Genomic DNA, 22,638 nt, shown 5'->3' on the forward strand with positions numbered 1-22,638 from the left:
TTAATATGGTGAATTATTTTTATTTTAAAGGTTAAATCTGTCACTTAAGTTCTTGCTTATGGGTTGGAATTATTAAGTCAAATAAAGCTGTTTGAAATAAGTAGGAGCAGTACAAAAGATTTTCTAAGAATTGAAAATTTTTGTTTTACTAGTAGTATCAAAGGCTAAATTCTTTCATTGAAATGAATTAGAGAAACATTGGCAATTACTACAGTATTTAGGTTTGCTTAAAATGTTTTTCTCCTATAAATGTAATATAATAATTTTTCCTGACTACCTTAATATCTTACTAAAATGTTATTGAAGAATGAGATTTTCCTCATAAATTTCCCATGTGTTTCAAAATTTTCATCAATTTTTGTCAGGTACCTTTAAAAACTATATTAAATGCTTCTTTGCCTTAAACAGAATGCAATGAACATATTTAATGTTTTCTTTAAGTCATACTGTAAGAGTTATTAAAGTGTAAAGAGATGTTTTCTTTCTGTACAAATGAATCAGGACTGCTTTATCCTCTTATCCGTCAATTTTTTGTTTCTCTTTCAATGGAAAGTGGCCATTCACTTCTTAATAATGTCACAGCATCATGGAATTTCAATTTCAGAAATAACTTTTATGTCCATGTAATTCAACACACTTGAATGACCTTCCCACTATAACCTACTCAACAGTAGTCATTTATAATGTGTTTGAAGATCTTCAATGAGAAAGAAGCTATTGCTTCCGGAAGCAGCCCTTTCAACAACTTCAGTAATCCTGACAGGATAAGAAATAAAGTTAGACTAGCATATTACATCTTGTTAATAAAAGCCATGGTGAGTCTTTGTGATCACCTCTTTAATTTCTAGATATTCATTAACTATCTCCTTAACATATTCTTGAATTTTGCCAGGAATCAAAGCCACTTAACAAATATCTTATCTTCGTGCACTCATAGCTGATGTAGTACCTCACTGGCCTATACTTGACAGATTTCTTTCTCTTTTCTTTTTGAAAAATTTGGGATAACATTTGCTCTTTTTTCAGTGCTATTTTCTATAATCTTTCAGATGTTACTGAAAGTGGTTAATCAGCCATAACAAGCAGTTCTTTCAATACCCAAGAATGTAATTTTATCAGGATTAGGTAGGTGAATTGAACTCATCAAAAGCAGCTAGGTATCACTTACTCTATTATCCTCTATCTGCTTTTTAAAAAAATTTGCAATTTCCTCTCCCATTAATTCACAATGGAAGAAAAAGCAAAGTAAAAATTGAGCAGGTCTACCTTTTCTCAGTCATCAGTAATCATTGTCCCAGTCATACTAAGCAGTGGTTCTATCTTTTCATTGATCCTTCTCTTTCCCCCAATATTACTTTAAAAAATATTTATTATACCTCTCCATTGATATTCTCTCCATCCTAGAGTTTCTTATATACATTTCTACACATCTTATTACTCTATAGTATTAAATTATATCCATTTAATATAACCTCTTTTTAAAAAAAATTAAAATTAAATTAAATTTAATTGATTAATTTAGAGTATTTTTCCAGGATTACAAAAATCATGTTCTTTTCCTTCCCTCCCCCTGACCCTGTCCCACAGCTGATGCACAATTCCCCACTGGTTTTACATGTGTCATTGGTCAAGACCTATTTCCATATTATTAATATTTGCACTAGGGTGATCATTTAGGGTTTATAACCCCAATCATATCCTCATTGACCTTTGTGATCAAACAGTTGTTTTTCTTTTGTGTTTCTACTCCCACAGATCTTCCTCTGAATGTGAATAGTGTTCTTTCTCATAAGTCCTTCAGAATTGTCCTGGATCATTGCATTGCTACTTGTAGAGAAGTTCATTACATTCGATTGTACCACAGTGTATCAGTCTCTGTGTACAATGTTCTCCTGGTTCTGCCCCCCTCACTCTGTATCAATTCCTGGAGGTCGTTCCAGTTCATATGGAATTCCTCCAGTTCATTATTCCTTTGAGCACAATAGTATTCCATCACCATCAGATACCACAATTTGTTCAGCCATTCCCTAATTGGAGGACATCCCCCCATTTTCCAATTCTTTGCCACCACAAAGAGTGCAGCTATGAATATTCTTGTAAAAGTATTTTTCCTTATTATCTCTTTGGGGTATAAACCCAGCAGTGCTATGGCTGGATCAAAGGGTAGGCAGTCTTTTAGTGCCCTTTGGGCATAGTTCCAAATTGCCTTCCCGAATGGATAGATCAATTTGCAACTCCACCAGCAATTCATTAATGTCCCTACTTTGCCGCATCCCCTCCAGCATTCATTACTTTCCTTTGCTGTCATGTTAGCCAATTAGCTAGGTGTGAGGTGGTACCTCAGAGTTGTTTTTATTTGCATTTCTCTGATTATAAGAGATTTAAAACATTTTTTCACGTGTTTATTGATAGTTTTGAATTCTTTATTATTCTCTTTCTTTTGAGGAAAGTCTGTACATTCAGAGCCATATTTTCAGTCATAAGTTTTATCCTTTTAGGTCTCAGTGATACTTATTAAGTGAAATTTGCATCCTTGTTGTGTGTATCTAGTTTTATCTTGCTTGATGCTAAACTTTGTGCATTTATACAGTGTTGTTATAAATTGTTAAAAACTTGTAATTTCACTAAGACTTTTAGGATATCCTGTATTTAGATATTTGAGGCTGTGGGTTTTCTTGGAATCTCCTTATCTACACACACACACACACACACACACACTCCCAAAAGAAGTCACACAGTCATATCTGGGTTATGGTGTGGGTTTTAAAATTAATATTCAGTAACTAGTATTATATTTTAAAGTTTTGTTAATAATAATAATAATAATAATAATTTTTATTTATTATTTATTATTATTAGTTAATAATAATAATTAAAGTAAAAGAACTACCTAAGCCCAGCTCACTTGTTAAAGAAGAGAGAGTGTGGCTTATACAGAATTATATACAAATGTGACCATTTGTATATAATTTGCAAACGTGGTGGAGAGAGTGTTTTAGAAATTTGATTTTTAAATCAGATATCTTAAAAAAGATTAACTCTGGGTCCTCTTCTCTAACCTCCTTTTGTATTTCTCTACGTTTACTCTTTCTACCCTTTTTGTAAGTAAAAGCTATTAAAAGTCATTTTGACTTGAGCTATAATATTTTAAATTGGCAACCACAAGATTATTTTAGAATCCACACATATTTAGTCAAACCATAAATTTAATTCCTTATATTTTTATTTTCTAAGCTTTTACATATATATAGTCAAAATTTTGGATAATTTGGTATTTTCATAATCATAGGAATATATGAAGGTATAAATTATTTATCTAGGTATCTATAAATATGAATATCTTTTTTACTTTTATCACTTGAATATAAGCTTCATCAGGACAGGAGTTGTTTTTATTTTTTCTTTGAATTCATAATACTCTATTAAAAAAAGATAAAAGAGGAAGTTTGGATTTTTTGTATGGAGAGGGGGAAAGAGAGGAGAACCCCATGCTCAAAGAGGGGTTCAGGGGAGAAAGCAGATATAACGAGTTGGCTCAGAGAGAGGAGAGGGGATTTGAAGATTTTCCCCATTCTGCCTTCCCTCCTTAGTTAAAGCTGCTCTCCCAGATTTGCTCTTGTCCCTCTTGTCCCCCCTCTACTACTCAAGACCAAAGGGTTTCCCCTTGATCTGTTCACTCACACTCAGCTTGGGGAACAGATAACTTTTAATGTCAACTTACTTAGGTAATACAAAAGGAAATAATGGACAGGGAAGAATGAGAAAAAGAATGTGGGAATACCTCTACCTCCTCGAGTTTGGGGGGAACTCCAGCCTTGGCAGCCTGAGCCCCCTGAGAGAAAGTCAGGTTGACTCATATAAAAATGGAGACTTGAATCCAGGACTTCAATCCCCAGAAGTCTTTGCTCCACTTCCCCAGAATGCTTTGTAATCTCACTGAATTCTCACCTGGGCTGAGAGGAAATTATGATATAAAGGGTCTCTGCCATAGGTGGGGTCTCTTCTCTTCCTGTCTCCTCTGGCAAGCAGATGTCTCTTGTGATGTGAGTGAAATTGGGCCTCTCAGCCCACCTAACACGTGCCTTTCTTACTTGTATTTTTCTTAAATTCTCAACCTTTAATAAACCTCTAAAAATATAATACTCCTTGCAGAGAGAAACTAATTTCTACCTGCCTCAGTTTCCCTAAATTTTAACCTTAACACTCACTCCTGGGCAACAGGAGCTGAGGTAAAGTCTGTTCAGGTTTCTCTTTAGAAGTCCCTTCAATTGGGAAGTGTTGGGGAGAAAGATTTCCAGTCACCAGCAGGAAAAATAGGTAACCCTCAGGAGAAAGTCTTTTTCCCAATTTTTCTCTTTGGCTTCTCAAGACCAAGAGACCCTCAGTGTTCTCCCAGCCAGAGTCTTCTCCTCCTCTGGATTCTACTCCTGGGGCCCCTCCCCTGTTGAGGTGATCAATTTCACCTACTCTTCAGCCTGGCACTTTTTCCTAGTGCCAGCCTATGTCACAGTACTTAGCACAGAGTTTGGTCCATTGTAGGCATTAAATGCTTATTGATTTGATTAGCTGACTTATTTTGATAGGAGTAGATTGTATTTATTTTACCCTGTGTCAGATTAGTAAGGGAGGGAGAGAGGGATAGGGACAGGGAAAGGAAGAGGGACAGAAAGGGAGGGGCAGGTGGGGGGGAAGAGAGAGAGTGAGAGAAAGAAAGAGAATGAAAATGAGGTATTGGGCAGAGTAGTGGAAGGGGAACAACTAAAGGACAAAAGTACTTCCTAAATATCTAAGAATTTCTGTGTCCCCATACAAATACAGAATTGATCAATGAATTTAAGCACATTTTTATCACTTAATGTTAGAAGTGATATAATGGGAACTTTCATTCTTGATCTGTAACTTAGAATACTTATAGGAAAAGCAAAAAAAAAGCACAGAAGAGATAAGATGTTATTTTTAAATGAAAGATTCATTGTTCAAATCCCAAAATTCAGTGAGTAATTGATGAATATGTTTAATACATTAGCATCAATTTGATTTATTTAGAACTTTTTCCAATTCATGTAGTAGGAAGATTAGCATTTACTTTCCTTTTACTTAAAATAAACAAGTTGGGGCATCTAGGTGGTACAGTAGATAAGAGAGATAGACCTGTAATTAGGAAGACCAAGTTCAAATCCAGCCTCAGACACTTAATCTGGGCAAGTCACTCAATCCCTACCTGCTTCAATTTTCTAATCTGTAAAATGGAGATAAGGAGAATGTCTACCTTTCAAGGTAGGTAAGGATAAAATGAGATATTTGTAAAGTGCTTTGTAAACCTTAAAAAGTGTTATATAAATGCTAGATATTATTATTAACAAAAACTATGCTTCTAGTCTCTTTAAGCAACTTGTTTATGACAGATTCATGATATCATAATCATCTGAATACATCTGCTGAAAAAAGTTGTGAGAAACTATCTTCCTTTAATTTAAAAATTCACTTTTATTTTTATCCCTGAATTCTTTTCCTTTCATCTTTCTCCCCCACCGTTGAGAAAAAGAGAAAAACAAAACCTGTTATAAACATGTGCAGTCAAGTAAAACAAATTCCCACATTAGCTACTTTAAAAAATGATATACTTTAATGTACTACACTCTTATCTGGAAGTTGATAACATACTTTGTCATATTTCTGGAATTGCAGTTGGTCAGTGTGTTGAGATCAGTTTCTAAATCTTTCAAAAATTATTTAGTTTTCTAATATTTTTATTTTTTAAGTATGTTTCCTGATTTTGTTCACTTTACATTAGTTCATACAAGACTTCCTAAGTATCTCTGAAACTACTTCCTTCATCATTTTTTAAATAATTTTTTTGTTGGTATCTTTTATTTCTTACATCATCAGTTATCCCTAGTATCCTTCCCCTTCTCCCTCCCACAGAGCCATCCTATGTAACAAATAGGATTTTTTTTAACATTTGTTTTCTTTTTCATTTTTGTTCTTTGGACTCCAACTAATTTATTTCTTTTCTTTTTTAAAAACCTTATCTTCTCTCTTAAAAAAAAATTGATACTAGGTATCAATTATAAGGCAGAAGAGTAGTAAAGGGATAGGCAGTTGGGTTTAAGTGACTTACCTAGTGTCACACACAACTAGGAAATGTCTGAGGAGAGATTTGAATCCAGGACCTCCTGTTTTCCGGCCTTTCTCTATCCATTGAACAATCTAGCTATCTCAACTTTTATCTTAATTACTTTTATAAGAAGATGGTGGATACATATGCTTTGAATTTGATCTCTACTGAATAGGTTTGAGCATCTCTTGTTGCCCTAGTAGCTTAATTTTTATTTTAGTCTCTGTTGAAGATTTTTTTTTAACATTTCATGTATTATAGAATGAAAAAAATATATTCTTTGAACTTTAATTCTCTCAAGATGAATGCCTCATTATTACAGACAATTTTTTTCCCAAAAACTCCATAATTTTTTTCTGAATATCCTTGATCATAATAAGTATACTTATTATTTGACAGTATAAATTTGTCATTAAATTTAAAGTCTACTTGATTTTTGATGGCCAAGTTTACTCTTTTGTAACCATTTTAGGTTCTGATACTACTTTATTTTGAGTTTTTTGATGCCTCTTAATCCAGATACTGAAAGTATTATCTTTATCATCTACTGTTCTCTGAAAGTCTCTAGAGCCACAGCATAGTTTTTTAAAAAAATGATATACATCTATCATGCAAATTCTGTCGAAGAATGTGAGCATGAGCCCGTTTGTTTCATGAAAGTTTAAAAAAGGAAACATGCCTTCTTACCTTCCTTTTAGATGTCAAGTCTTAATGTCATTAACTTATTGTACCATCAAAAATTTTGGCATTAATATTCTGCATCATTTGTTTTTCTCTTTCAGTACTTTTTCATTCCTTATGTGGCTAGAGTAATCTGCCTGTCTAAGAAGGATAGTATAATTTCAATGATATTTCAGGTCTTGCCCCGCCAGCATAGTCTCTTGATTCTTTTTTTTTTAAACAAAAAAGAAAAAAGCCATCAAATTTGATCAATACATTGAAAAAAAACTGAAAAAATGTGCAATTTTACAGACATGTAATACTTTTTCCCTATTTAAGAGATAGCATGGGAACATCTTATGTCTTCTTTGCAGACAGGCTTGTTCACTGTCATGCTTGTTCACCATCATTCTGCAATATTCATTTTTGATTTTCATGTCTTTTCCATTTACAATACAGATTTTATTTTCTTGGCTGTGCCTAATTTATACTGTACCATTTCAAGTAATTCTTTCCTTGCTTATTGATGTTTATCAAACCTTACAGATCAATGATATTCCATTATATTCATGTACCACAGTTTGTTTGCCATTCATCAGCCAATGGGCATCTACTTTCTTTGCAATTCTTTGCTACCACAAAAAAGTCTTGAAATATCTATATTTATAGCTTTCTTTTTCTTTATCTGTCTAGATTCCTTTGTCTATATTGATCTATATGAGGACTTTCTTCTTTCAATGGCCTCCTTGGTGTATAAGCCTAGTAGTAGTTGAATCCATAGGTTACAAAGGGTATAGATATTTTACTCATTTTATTTGTATAATTCTAAATTACTTTACAAATGGTTGTACTGATTCATAGCTCTATCAGAAATGCCCTAATATGTCTTTGATTCATTTGTAATAGAAAACAAAGAAGGATAGTATTGCTTGTTAATTAATGAAATGCCTTTTTTTTCCAGTAAGGATCTTGAACCTTTTTCAAATACTATATATTTTTTTCTAATTGGGAAAGCTTCTAATTCATTATGTGGAGGAATATAAAATTTTATCAAGTTTACACTGTTTTGACATTTAATTATTATTTGATTGTTATGGTATTTGTTACTCTATGGGTATTTAATGTCTATAAACATACTTATGTAAGCCCTTTGTCACCTATAGTTCCTGGACATATAGCAGATTCAGTAAATACTTATTTCTATGTAAGATATTAATACTTATTGATTAATATATACAAGATATGATTATAGAAGATTCAAATATACTAACTTAAGAATAGTAAGAAATTAATAGGAAGTTTATGATTCATTAAGTTTTGATGATCCTAATAATAAGCCAATTATATTGAGTTGACATCTTAAATGGTTATGATCTGTTTTCTTTAAAATTTTATCCTCAAATTTAGAGACATTTCTGTTTATAATTTATTGTTTGATAGCATTAGCAATAAGCTAATTATGTTGACACTTAGTATCCTAAGTTAAGATCTATTTTATTCTTTAGGGTTTCATGAACAAATTTAGAGACATCTCCATTCCAAATGTTTATGTAGGCTATTTGTACCCAAACTGTGGTAAAGCTCTCTTGAGTTCTTATTGGATTCAGACATAGTTGAACACACTATACATTGACCTTTGACATAATGATGTCATTTTGGTTCTTTTCTAGTACAAAGTACAACATTGTCTCATTATATTTTGCTGTTTTTTTACATCTTCAGATCAGATTTTTATAGCCCTTTCACAAGGGAATAGCTTTTGATACTTTGTACAATATTGATTAATGAAAAATGACTTGTGTGTTATTTCCATGCAATTGCAAACAGTATTTATAATTTTTGTGTATCTGTTCTGTTGTCAGAAACTAAAGCTAATTGTAGTCATGGATTTGCTTGGAAAAATCATCTCCTACCACAAAAACAGTATCAGTTCTGAACAGTCAGATACAGTGATGTTTGTGCACCATAAAATGGCCTTTGTCAGTATCTCACTTTTTACTGTTAGACTGTTGCAAACACTTCTTCCTTTAGAAAAGGTAAGAAATAAATCTTTTTTACTTGTAGCTTGTTGAATAATGTTAAGATTTTGAATGAGAAATGCCTTTTTGACATTTTGTTCAAGAAAAGATCATTTATATTAATACATAGTAGTTAACAGACATTTGTAGACTTCTAATGTAAAATCTTATTTTAACAAATATTTGCATAGTTCCAAGTAAAATTACATATAGCATGATTATAATTTTATATCTGTAGTGGAAAGAGTTTTGGCTCTGTAGTCAGAGTTCATGGGTTCCTGCCTCTGATACTTAGCAAAGTTGACTTTAGGAAAGTTATCTTGCCTTGACCTTGGAATTCTAAAATGGGAAAATTGAACTAGAAAGCCTCTCCTTTACTTTCTAGCATTAGATTGTGATACATGAAATAGCTGAAGTATAATACTCATAATATTGATTTGATTACTGAATTTTGGAAGTTCCAGAGGGCCACGCAGTATAGAAGAGAAATCCTAAAGGCCATTGAATACTAGGCAGTGTTCTTTTTAATAGCCAAAGTTTGTATCTTTAGTCAAATCCCTGGGAATCCATATAAATAAATTAGCAAATGTTTCCGCAGAAAACATCTATGCTAGATGAAGTGGGTGGCATCAAAGTATATTTCATTCATGATATAGAAAATCTATATCTTTATTTCCTATATCCAAGATAATAGTTTTTAAGGGAAATAATTTCACCATTGCTTAAATTGTAACTTTTAGATTTGTGTTATATGAGGTTATGCTGCCCTCTGTCTGTTGTTAGCTCACTAAATTGCTTTCTGAACAGAGAGTGGAAAACAACCTTAAGGGACATAGCATTGTTTCCTCTTAAAAAAAACAAACAAACCCACCACTGTAAACCTCAAAACTCCTTAGACTTATAAATGTTGTTCAGCTCTTGAAATTCATTTTTTTCTTCAAATGGTAATAAATACTTCACACTATAGACTTTCTGTAAAATAAGGAATGGTGAATGCATCCTTATTAAAGCCAAAAGTTTAGGTACAGTAATGAGTTTTGTCTCTTGGTCTTTTGTCCTGAAAATTTAAATTGTCTTTCCTATTCCTGATTGATTCTTGGAATTCTGCTACCAGGAAACTGGTTGAAAAGGACTTCACTGGCCATTTGACTCATCCCAAACCAGAAAAAGAATCCTCTCTGCAGCTTACCAAAGGAGTAGTCATCTTGATTTTGCTTAATTATCTCTAGTGAAGGTCACCTTGCATTTCTTTGGGATAGGTCAAATTTTAAAGATGCTTTTCCTTATATCAATCTTAAATTTGCCTCTGCAACTTCCAATTATTGTTCCTAGTTCTACTTTCTAGGACCAAATAGAGAAAAGCCCAATTCTTTAATTTTATAGCCTTTCATATATTATAAAGCAGCTATCAATTAGCACCTCCAAGCCCCAGCCCCCATTTTCTTTTCTTTTCCGGGTGAAACATCTGGACATTTTAACAATATCTTTCCTATAATAAGAATTTTATATCCTGTGATGTGGGTTAACCCTTTATAGAGATCATGAATTTGGGTACTATTATATATAGCAACATTTTAAATCTTAAACTGTATAGCTTTTCTGCAATAACAATTTCACATTTTCCTTTCCCCCTTCATTTTATGTATTGTGTTGACATGAGCATGTATTATAAATATATGCACATATATTTATATTCATATATATGTATGCATTAAAATTAATTCTTTTAAATTCCATTATAGGCAAACCAGTTTTTACCAGAAAGCTTGATGACTTCATTGTTCCTTATTTCTATGGAAATGCCTCTGTCCTTGGAATATCCAAATATTCATGAGGCTGTTATTGCCTATTTGGAGCAACTGAATTCTGAAAACTATACTATTTACAAAGGAACTGCAGAAATAGTTTATTCACTTGATTGCAGCGGTAACTTCATGACTGATATTGAGAAAGAGGTAGCAAACTTTTATATCTAATGTAAATCCTATTCACAAAGTCTTCACACAGTTTGTTATAATTTTTAACCAGGAAGGACAAAAGGTTGCCAACTGGTGATATAATTTTAAAATTAATGGGATAAAATGAAAAAAATATAATTCCAAATATTTTAAACAAATATCAGTAGTTAACTAAAATGATATCTTACTGCTTATTGACCTATACTTATTAACTTAGTGTGTAACTATTACAACTTATATGGGCTAGATTTTCATGGGGTCTCTAATTAAGAATTTTGAAAAGTACCTTGTTCAAGAGTAGGATAATACTATCAAGTGCATTGTCATAATATGATCCTGGTATCCCCATTAGAGGACATTTACTATATGTGATTGCTAGCTGGTACTCTAGTGACCTGAAAGAGTTATCAATATGCCTCTTATTTGCTATGATAGTAGCATAAAGATAAGATATTTATTTAGTCTCTAGGAAGAATTATCTCACTTAACTTTTAACCTGAAAACATACCAGGATGGGTCTGTAACATCCTTAAGATCCCAGAGGCTATACCACTTGAATTCTGATTCTACTTGTACCTCATTTTATCAGACCCATCCCAACTTAGAGTGTTTACTAGCTACTACTACTGACACTTTATGAAAATAAATGATACTCTTATGTGCCAATGGTTTTAATATGACTAAGGTTAAATGTTTCCCCTTTAGATATTTTCATAGTCTCATAGATCCCTGAGGGCAGGGCTTGTATTCTTTATACTCATAGCCCTATCATCTGCACCATGCCTGGCACATATTAGGTATGTAATAAATGCTTATTAATTTATTGAGAATTCTTTCATAGCATGATGCCTTATATAAGATTCTTAACTTATCTTTATTTAGTGAGGGAATAATAGGTCAGTTAGTCACCAACAGGTATTTATTTATTGGAATATTACTATGTTCCCAATACTGTTCTGTAGGGAATACACAATAAGTAGATGACATTTTCATTGTTTTTGAAGAATTTGTAATCTTGCCAGGAATGCAAGAATTAAAATGTGTGAAAGAACTAACCATAGAACCTGGCAACTCTGTGGCATTTCTAAACTTAGTTATTGCTGTGCTTGAGTAGAGTACATGCCATTGGTGAGAATAATTTTTTTTTAAATTTTTCTGACACCAGTTCCAGAGAGCTGAAATGTTCAATGTACTTATGCAAAAGTGGACTGAAAAATGACATCAGGGTCTAAGAATGTTCTAATTATTAGAAACTGCTTAGCTTTTGCTGAAGATTTTATAATACATGAATCTGACATATTCCTGTTACATTCTCTCTCTTTTCCAGGAAGAGAAAAATCCCACTGAGTTAGTAGAGATGGCAAACCAAGCTTTATCTAGCCTTTCTTATCATCAGCACTCTCCATTAATAAAGAAGATCATCTGTCTGTGTTCAAACATGTAATAATTCCCTTCTTACAATGGTTATGTTATATGTAATAAGATTATTTGTTCAGTCTGATATTTTTTATAGGCTGTAGATGGGTCAGGATGGCAATATCTTCTAATCTTAAGAATTTTCTCTTTGTAAGTTTTCTTAGACCTTTTAAACTATGTTGCCACATTGATTGCTAAATAATATAAGAAAACTTTTTCAAAGTTCAGAGTTATAGGCATAAGACTATTCTAAAAATTAGGATTGAATTTCCACTGACTTTTTATTTAAGCCATTATCTTTTATCTTAGTATCAGTTCCAAGACAGAAGAGTGTTAGGCAGTTGGGGTTATTCACTAACTTCCTCCATTGGCTTTAATGTGTGCCTAAAAATACAGTTTCAAATACACTTAAATTCATTTTTTCCCATTCAGCAAATGTTTATTAAACATTATGATAAAGAATAAGATGATAAAGAATAAATTAAAAGCAAAACAAAACCATTTGTGCTCTTAGAAAGCCAATTTTGGCTCTAGCTATAGGCTGGGATTTACAGTGAACACTTAAAGATGGTGGGGTGGTATGAAGTCCTGAATTTGGCTAACTTATTATAGTGGGGTTCTTATTTGATTGGAATCCAGTGTACTTTGCTGGCAATGTCCAGAAACAAGAAAGCTTGACTGCAGGTGAGGCCTCTTCTGTCCAAGCAAAGACTGGAAATAATTTTGTTGAGTATAGATAAGGCAGGGTCTCACAGTAGGGAATTCAAATGAAAAGTAGAGATAAGCTCAGGCAGGGGCAAGACTTCCCCCAAGTCACCCAATTAGATATGAAAAAATACTAGAGTTACATCAAAATCTTTATGATGTATACAGAGATTTTGCCAACAAGAAATTTTTACCTGCAAGAAATTTTCAAGACAGACTTTTCCTTAAGACTAGCACAAGGCCATGTCTTCCAAGGAGTTTTCCTTAATGAATCCTACAAATTCTTTATAATTTATCAGCTTAATCTCTGACTTATTTTTTTCCATAGTGCTCTTCTGCAATAGTAATAGATCATATTTACATTTGTATTTGTTATTTTTGGACTAGACTTAGAATTTTCTTTGTGTAGGAAACCACCTCCTTTAATGCAGATTGGCACCAGTTGTAACTTTTGAGTTTTAGCTCCTTACTATTAAAAAAAGGTTATTTTTACATCACTCATTTCCCCTTTCCTATCCTCTCCTAGAGATCTATTAATTGTAACAAAGAATAAAAAAGAAAAAAATTGAGCAAAACTAACTAAAGCATCAGCTAAGTTCTACATTATAAATATAGTTCTGTACCCATAGTTACCAACTTCTAAATTCATTAATTTTATAATGACTCTTTATTAAGGATTCATGTTGAGAGTTTTGTTTCCTTATGTGCAGGGGTCAAAAATAGTAACTTCTTGTTTTGTTTTGTGTTGGTTGCCTAGTTTTATTCAGAACTTAAGTTTTCCATTAGTTGGAAAAGCAGAAAATCTACAAAGTCACTCATATGGCTTCTATTTATTTATTTTTAGAAAGTCTTCTTTTCCCTATTAGAATAAATACTAAGTATTGGTTCTAAGGCATAAAACAATAAGGTGTAGGCAATTGGGGTTAAGTGACTTGTCCGAGGGTCATTCAACTAGTAAGGGTGAGGCCAGATTTTAACCTAGGACCTCCTCTCTTTAGGCTTGGGTCCCAATTCAGTGAGCCACCTAACTGCCCCAATGGCTTTTATTTTGCTTATTTTTACCTATGCCGAACTGAGAATGAAAGGAAATTCAGTGTTTTCTGGATTTAGTATAATCTTCACTTTACTTAATCACAAATCTGAAATAAACTTTCACTGATTGAATATCAGGGTATAGAACCTTTAGTATTGTTTTAGTAACTTGTTTTAGTAACAAAGACCATAGAATTAAAGACAAATAGAGAAATCTAGAAAAGGTCCACAAAGGAACTATGTGATTAAAAGCATAATATATGATAAAAGGCTAAAAAACTAAGATTATCTATCCTAGAAAATAAATATGGTGCAAGGCACTAAACGAATGGTGATTGCTAGTTATTTTCCATTTCCATTGCAGATAGAGCAAGAATTAATTTGCAATAGCAAAAGATTTATTTTAGCTATATGGAGATATAATAAGCTATGAATGAATTACTAAAGAAGTCAGTGGATTTTGTGTTCTGGAACTCTGTAAGAAAAAGTGATCGCTGTTGCTGAGTCCATATTGTAAAGGTTAAAATTATGGTTGAGACTGAATGTAATAATTATATTTGGTTGCCAAGGATTTTACTTATAAAAATCCTTAATGAAATACCCAAGTCAGCTGGAAATTTTATGGTGATTTAATTGATAGTGGAGGAGATTAAGGAGAAGGAGGAAGGAAAGGAGTAAGTTTTCTCCCCCCTGCCTGGCTAGTACTGAGTGGGGAGATAGATTATGAGTGTAAGGATAATTTTTAGTGTTTTGACTTAATATCTAAATAAGAGGTCGCCATGGGAAATTCCCAAATATGAAAATACCCAAGTCAGCTGGGATAATTAATAAAGAAAGAAGGAATTAAGGGAAGGGGAGAGAGAGAGTGAGAAAGGGAGAGAATTAATTTAGGCTGCTCTGGCTCAGGCTGAGCCAAGTAGTTAAAGGCCTCTCTGAGCCTAAGGGAGAGCGAGTCAATCTTATTACTCACCACAAGACTGTCTCCAAGCAAGCTCCAGTCCTCCACTGAATCTTCTGAACTCCAATTCCCTGAACTGACTTTTTACCCTTCCTTTTAAAGAAAATTTTCTCTTATGTTACCTCCCCTAAATTTTCACATCTACCAATCACAGTAGACACATTTTTTTCCAGGACTGCCCATTCTTAGTTTTCACCACTCTTTAGTTCACACCATCTCTGGTTAGATTATATTTTCTGAGTACTTCACACCTCTTTGTTAAGCTTGCCTTTTGTAAATTACTTGACCTTTTTGTGATTAATTTAACCTTTACAGGTACTTAACATCCTTTTTGTATTAGATCTAAAAATAGACCTACCTCACCTAGCTCAAGGTTCTAGTTTTACTATAAGGTATGAGTTAGGGACTTTCATTGTTCAATCAGGAGTTTACCTCTTTATCTTCCCCTAAGGCACTGTCTGAGTAGGGTGGAGTAATTTTAAAAGTTCCCAATACATTCTTGATTTTTGTTAGACCAAGTATCTCCATTGTTACAATAAGGAAATAGCTAAATCAAATCTTCTAAAGAACAGTCTGAGTAGTTTTTAAGATTCACAGAGATAAGGTTTTGGAGTATGAAGGAGGAAGGAGTCAGCTTGAATTCTAAAAGGAAAGGGCTAAGCCAAGATGCCCGAACCTGAAATCAGCTCCAGGGCAAAACTCACCGCCAAACCCAGACAAAATAACTGTCACCACTCCAAGATTGTCGGACCGCCTAGCATGCTGCCAGCCAGAGTTGCCTCTCCAAGGAAAAAGGAAGAGAGAGCCTTATATAGACGGTTTTATGTCACTTTCTTGTGTCTCATCTGTACCAATAATAGCTTAGCTTGACTTAGGACAGCCCAGGGGTCTGTCCACTTTTTCTGCACATGTCTGTTGAAGGCCATTTCCTCAGATAATGAAATCTTGAGTTTGGTGCAGACCTTCCTAATCTTGTTAAACTAAGGAGGGTGGGGAAAATGTGGACTTCCCAAGACCTGATTCCGTTATTTCAAGTATCTCTATTGTTATTGATCTGGTAATAGCTAAATCAAGTCTTCTAAAGAATGGTCTGATTAGGGTGGAATAGTTTTAAAATTCACAATATCAGGTACTCAGCAAATCTTCAAGGGTCAGTTGAATGGGTTAAGTAGGTAAAATGATAGAATTTTAGGTAATTGTTTGTCAGAAGGAGATGGGAAGTTCTAATTTTTTTTTTCTCCAGCCTTCTTTTGTTCCCTATCATACTTCTAAATTTGTTACATCACAGTTTCAAATTGAGTTTGGATGGTAAAGATAATCCCACTCAGCTAAATCTTCTAGAATGTCATATGAAAGCTTTTTGAATTATATCATCCATTATATAGTTATATCATCCACTATATATATATATATACTCCATTGGGGAGGGTGGGATTGTGCCCATGGACCCTTCAGAGTATTTTTTCCCTGATGGCCTACATGTAGGCCACTCATCTAATAGAATCCAGTTTAATATTATTTTTAATTTATAAGATACACATCTTGTCAAGGTTTCCCTCCCCTCTAAAAAACAACGCAATGCATATATCTCAAAGGGAGTAGGCAGCCTATATAACAAGAACTTGCTGAGTAGTATAATAGGCAATTATTTAAGAAGTTTTCCTTCCAACTATTAATCTAGCAATCTATCTACTTTCTGTTCCCAGTACCCCATGATTTTTCCTTAAAGCATCTTCTTAATTATTTTTCTTTTTTACTTAATGTTCTATGCCTTTGCTTGTGATACTTGCAAACATTACTTAGCTTCAAAGGTGGCACTTAGACTTCAAGAGATTGTTTTGTAATAAACCATTCTCGGTATGTGTGTAGTACTAATTAATTCATACCAACTCTTATACTTCTAGATGGAAATCTGAACAGACTAGCCCATTACTACAGGAAGAAATTCAAAAGGTGTTTCTACATCTTTTGTCATATCCTTTGCTGCCTGTAAAAGCTGAGAGTTATCGCTACTGTCTGGAAATTGTTCAGGTTAGAACGAAAATTTCCTTTTTTTTGTCATATTCTAGGTCATTCTTTTTTTCTTTTTTCTTTTTTTAATTTTTAATTAATTAATTTTTTTTAGTCAATTTAGAACATTATTCCTTGGTTACAAGAATCATATTCTTTTCCTCCTTCCCCTCCTACACCCCTTCCTGTAGCCGATGTGCAATTTCACTGGATATTACATGTGTCCTTGATCAGAACCCATTTCCATGTTGTTGATGTTTGCACTAGGATGTCTATATCCCCAATCATATCCCCATAACCCATGTAATCAAGCAGTTGTTTTCTTCTGTGTTTCTGAAAACTTACTTTTTAAAAGAAAAAAAATTATTCACTAGCACATAATTTAGTAAATTATTATTAAGTGTGCCTAATGTATGCAAGGTACTGTGCTAACCTCTCGGGATTCAAAAACAAAAACAGGTCCTGTCCTCAGAGATTATATTCTACAGGGGCATCTAACATGTGCACAGGTTAAGAAAAGACTTTGAATAAGGCGAGACAATTGTGGGGATCAGGAAAGGCTTTAAGAGGAAGCCTAAAAATATATTAAGGATTCTATTAATTATAGCTGACATTTTTATACTTTAGTTTTTAAGTAGTTTCTATCTTTTAATTTCATTTGAGCTTCACAAGAATCTTGAGAAGTAGATATTTTTAAATAGTTTTTTTTTCTTTTTACATATAAGGAAACTCTGACTTAAGAACTTTAGGAGGCATATTAAGTGGCAGAGGACCCAAGGCTTTCTCACGTCCAGAAAATGTGAGAGTATATTTTCGGTACTTGACAATACTTTTTCTGTAGGTATGGGGATAGGAGAGGTAATACCAAGTTGAAGGAATAGCATATTGACCATTTTGTCTGGAATGTAGAATATATGAAGGAAAGTAGTTGAAATTTTCATCTCAAATATTAGTTTGGAGTCAGATATTGGAGAATTTTAAATACCAACCCAAGCAATTTGTATTTGAGAGAAAATGTCCTGAAGGCAATTAGACCTCCAGTGAAGGCTAATGATCAGGGGAGTTTTATGGTCAGATTTGTACTTTAAGAAGATTTTTTTTAGATCTCTGCAGGATGGGTTGGAGAGGAGAGACACTGGAAACAGGAGACCATGGTAGAAACCCAGGAGAGTAAATGACGAGAACCTGAATTAGGGTAGAATCCATGTGAGCGGAGAGGTTTTAATTTGATTTCATTTTCTCTTGATTTTATGAAATTGGTCTAATAAGTTTCTTAAACTTGCTTGAATTTTAAGAACAAAATAAACATACAAGAATTTTATTGATATAATTTTTTATTTAGTGGTTAAGCCACTTTATTAAATTATTTACTATGTAAAATATTTGCTCCATCAAATTCAGTGAGTAGAAATTATTGTCACTTAGGAAAAACTGATATCTACAAAACTGATTTACTATTGATTTCAGTTTCATGGTTTGGATCTCCTGACTTTAGTTTTACATTTTTTAAAAATAAAATAAGAATAATCAAATATTAGGATTAACCTTAATCCATCATTTCTCTAAGGCAATCTCATTTTACTTTGTATTATTTCCTTTAGTGTGCTCCACATTCTAGCTGGGCTGCATTACTGCCTCCTGCTTCCATGCATTTTGTAGGCTACCCCCATTTCTGGAATTTCTTGCTTCTCATCTCTGCCTTTCAGAAACCTTATCTTTATTCAAGGCTTAGCTTAAGTGTCATCTCTTCTACGAAGCTTTTATTGGCCTATGTCCACTACTTTCCCACCCACTGCTTCAGCTTACGTTTGTATTTACTTATCTCTGTACATGCCATATCATGTAAGTTTCTTTAGGGCTGGGACTATAGTTTTTTTTCTATCCTCAACATAATTCCTTATGTACCCAGTTTATTCTTAATGAATGTTTGTTGAGTTAAATTAAATTTAACTTGTTTAGCCATTGTTGCCTTTGGACACCAGGTGCCACTTATTGTGCATGGCTATAAAAATTATTATATGTAAATGTGTTTATTAATTTGTCAGGACTCTTAGCTGACTTTTCACTTAGTAGCTTTTTAAAAAGTCATAGCTGCTGACCTTATTTTTTGCTTGATTCTTGAAGGCAAAATGAAAATCATAAGATTAAGATTTGTAGAATAAAAATGTTAGTACTGGAATAAAGCTTAGAGATCATACATTCCAGTTATTTTACATAGGAGAAAAATAAAGTCTGGAGAAGGTACGTGATTTAGTAAGCATGTCTCTAGGGAAATATGCCAAGGATCTGTCCTTGACCCTGTGATGTTTAACATTTTTATTAGTCACTTGAATAAGGGCATGGATGACATGCTTATTAGATTTGCAGATGACAAAGATGGGATAGTTCACATGTTGGGTGACAGCCAGAATTCAAAAAGATCTTGACAAGCCAGAATGTTGGACTGAATCTAATAAAATGAAATTTAATAGGAATAAATTCTTCTGTTTAGAAATAGGCTTCAACAAGAAGATATATCTAGATAGCAATTCATCTGAAAAAGATCTTAAGGTTTTAGTAGTACCTTTCAAACTCAATATGAGTCAACACTGTAATATAGCAATTAAGAAAGCAAATTCATTTTTAGGCTTCATTCATGGATCCTGATGTTTAGAACTATGACAGTGACAGCCCATCATACTCTTTTAGTCAGATCACAATTGTAGTTTTGTTTTCAGTTCTGAGTGAAATATTTTAGTAAAGACATTAGCAAAATAGAATGACCCCAGAGGAGAGTAACTAAGATGATCAAGGACCTTAATGTTATGCCAAATGGAAAAAAAAAGGGAATAGAACTCATGAGGGAAAGGGCACCTGATAACTATGTTCAAATATATGATAGAATTTCAAATGGAATAGAATTTAGATTCACTTTGCTAGCCTTAGAAGGAATAACCAGGAGCAATGAGTAGAAGATACAAAGAGGCTGATTTAGACTTAATATAAGGAAAAAACTTCCTAAATAAAATTATCTGAATTTGGAATGGTGTACTTTGGGAGTTAATGGCTACTTCCTTGCTAGTGTTCAAGGCTGAATGAGCCCTTTTCAGTTGTAGAGGAATTTTTGCTCAGGTACAAGTCATGATAGATGGCCTCTGATCCTTGACAACATTGAAATCTTGTGATTTTTATGACTTTTCCTCCATATAACATTTGAAGACTGAGCCAATACAAGGCTACACAAATTGATTTGAGCCTGTGTTTTTGTGCTAATCATGCATTATTCCCTTTCATACACTTCAGAATGTAGTGACACTGGCCTTGATGTTTCCTTCACAAGACATTCTATCTCCTTTCCTTGAGAATGTACTTCTTCCACACCTTCACCACTTAAAATTCCTAGCATCCTTAAAAATTCAGCTCAAATGCTACTTCCTCTTTTCATCTGCTAGTATCTTCCTTTGCTGAAATTTCTTTATATTTGTTTTTAAAAGCACTGTTTAGGTATCAACAGTGTGATAAACTCCTGGAGGGTAGAGACTTTAACTTTATCTTTGTATCTCTACTGCCTGGTACAAAATAGCTCCTTAAAGTGATTTGAAATAATACCTGTGTGTTAGAAAATAAATATTACTATACTTTAGATTACTAATAATATTTAATGCTTTATACTCAAATTGTTATATGATTTCTTAATTTGAAAATTCCTTGCAGTAATACAGATTGTAATCCATCCATTATTGCCTGCTCTCCAAATCTTGTCTTCTGTACTCCTATAAATTCGTATTCACTGTCCTTTGCCATTCACCAATTAGAGAATAATTCATATTCTTATAGATTTTGCTCAGTTTTCCATATGTTTAAGAAATGATGTCTTTATCAGATAAACATGCTATAAAATCCCTCCCCCTCAAGTTTTCTGTTTTCCTTCTAATCTTGGCTGCATTGGTTTTGTTTATGCTAAATCTTTTTATTTTAATGTAATCAAAATTATCCATTTCACATCTCATAATGCTTTCTATCTCTTCTTTGGTCATAAATTCTTTCTTATCTGTAGATCTGACAGGTAAACTATTCATGATCCCTTAATTTGCTTATGGTATCACTGTTTATGTCTAAATCATGTATCCATTTTGATTTTATCTTGGTTTATGGAGTGAGATTTTTTTAAATACCTCATTTCTATCAAAATGCTTTCTAGTTTTCCCAGCAATATTTGTCAAATAGAAAGTTTTTGTCCCAAAAGCTTGGATCTTTGGATTTCTCAAATATTATATGACTGTGGTCATTTATTTCTATGTATTGTGTACCTAATTTAATACACTGATCCCCCACTCTACTTTGTTATACAGGACAGATTTTTTGGTGATTACCACTTTGTAAGACAATGAATTTTGCCTTATTTAATTTTACTTTTATCTAATTTCTTAAGTAAAATATTCAAAACAATTTAAATTATAGTTCCTATTTTTATGCTTATGAACTAATGTAATAGTATGAGCAGGGAATTGGTGACTTTTGAAAATAATTTTCTGATGCCCATTATCATTTTATTGGACTTTCAAATTATTAGGCAGAAGATTTTATCTATATTTCTTGGCAGGTTAACAAAAAGTACTGTACTTTAAAAAATATAAATGAAGGAAAGTAGAGAATTCTCTTGAAGTTCAATGTTGTTAATCTAATCTTTTCAATATTTTAACAATTCTTTTAAAGCATTGTTTAGGCATCAACACTGTGGCAGCCTCAGGGTGTTCAGTTTGTGATGAAGTTAATTTTCTACTTCATCCAAAAGTTCTATATGAAATGTGCACATTTGGTCTTCAAGAATCCAAAGAAGAGGTATGTATTAACACTAAGTTGAAAAGAATTCTTTTATCCTGTAGATATTGAATTGGAGACAAAACCTTAAGTTTCTAATAATAGCTGAGTAGATTTATTTTAAACTCAAAAGAAATGACTTTTGAATAGGCTCAGTAGATATTTGTGGGAAATATTTGGAGAATGTGATACTTATAAAAAACTTTTTGGTGAGAATTTAGGTTATTTGTTTTTTTTTCCTCTTATAGTTTTCAACTAGAAGAGAGATATAGTGTACTAGATGATTAAGGAAAACTGATTCCTTCATAAAGGGAGGGAAAAATCTCCCTACTTTAATGGTCAAGAATTGAGTTGGTTAAGGGAACAAACTTAGTTAAGAATGCTATGTGATAATATGCCATATTGTTGAAATTTAAATAACGTTTTAGAAATATTGCTATATAATTGAATTTTTTTTTTATTGGTCCAATATGACTATACCTAGCTCACCTTGCCAGTATTCTATATCTTATTTCATTGAATTGGTTCATCCTTGTTTTGAGCAGGTGAACTCTGTTGTCAAGACTGTTCTGACGTATTTGCTTCAGGGACGATTGATTATGACAACAATGACCTGGAACAAATTTATTGAGTCTCTTTGCCCTGTTGTTCCAATTCTACAGGTACTTTGTGATTTTTGCTTTTAAGATACTATTTTTCTTTGACTGAATATGATTGATTTTAAAGCATTCATATAGGAAAAATAGCAAAGTACATCCGAAATTTTCAAAAGACCAAAATTCAATGTGTTTAAGAGTAAGAAATTTGCCAGTAATTCTTTTTTCTGCCAGAAGCTTAAAGAATAATAGCTGATTTATATGCAATTCCTGTTAATTTTTAATTTTCTCTACTGCCAAGTAATATTAATTCAGACTTTCTGGTAACATGTTATATTATTGACACAATGAGGCCTATCTATAACCC

General features: G+C 32.8%; 1 protein-coding gene across 4 annotated transcripts in view; it reads left to right on the top strand.

The window, feature by feature from the left end:
- RTTN (rotatin) overlaps nucleotides 1-22,638 on the top strand; it is a 266,106-nt gene that overhangs the window by 46,835 nt on the left and 196,633 nt on the right. For 3 of the 4 annotated variants that reach the window (XM_007487781.3, XM_056823598.1, XM_056823599.1), the window contains 6 exons: nucleotides 8,641-8,814; nucleotides 10,539-10,751; nucleotides 12,082-12,194; nucleotides 16,770-16,896; nucleotides 21,571-21,696; nucleotides 22,221-22,337. In XM_007487781.3, coding sequence (XP_007487843.1) covers nucleotides 8,641-8,814; nucleotides 10,539-10,751; nucleotides 12,082-12,194; nucleotides 16,770-16,896; nucleotides 21,571-21,696; nucleotides 22,221-22,337 — 870 coding nt within the window. Of the gene's footprint in view, nucleotides 1-8,640; nucleotides 8,815-10,538; nucleotides 10,752-11,459; nucleotides 11,552-12,081; nucleotides 12,195-16,769; nucleotides 16,897-21,570; nucleotides 21,697-22,220; nucleotides 22,338-22,638 lie in introns of those variants that run through there. The other variant, XM_056823600.1, reaches the window with a different exon arrangement.

The sequence above is a fragment of the Monodelphis domestica genome, chromosome 3 (assembly GCF_027887165.1).
Source record: "Monodelphis domestica isolate mMonDom1 chromosome 3, mMonDom1.pri, whole genome shotgun sequence".
NCBI classification, from domain to species: Eukaryota; Metazoa; Chordata; class Mammalia; order Didelphimorphia; family Didelphidae; genus Monodelphis; species Monodelphis domestica.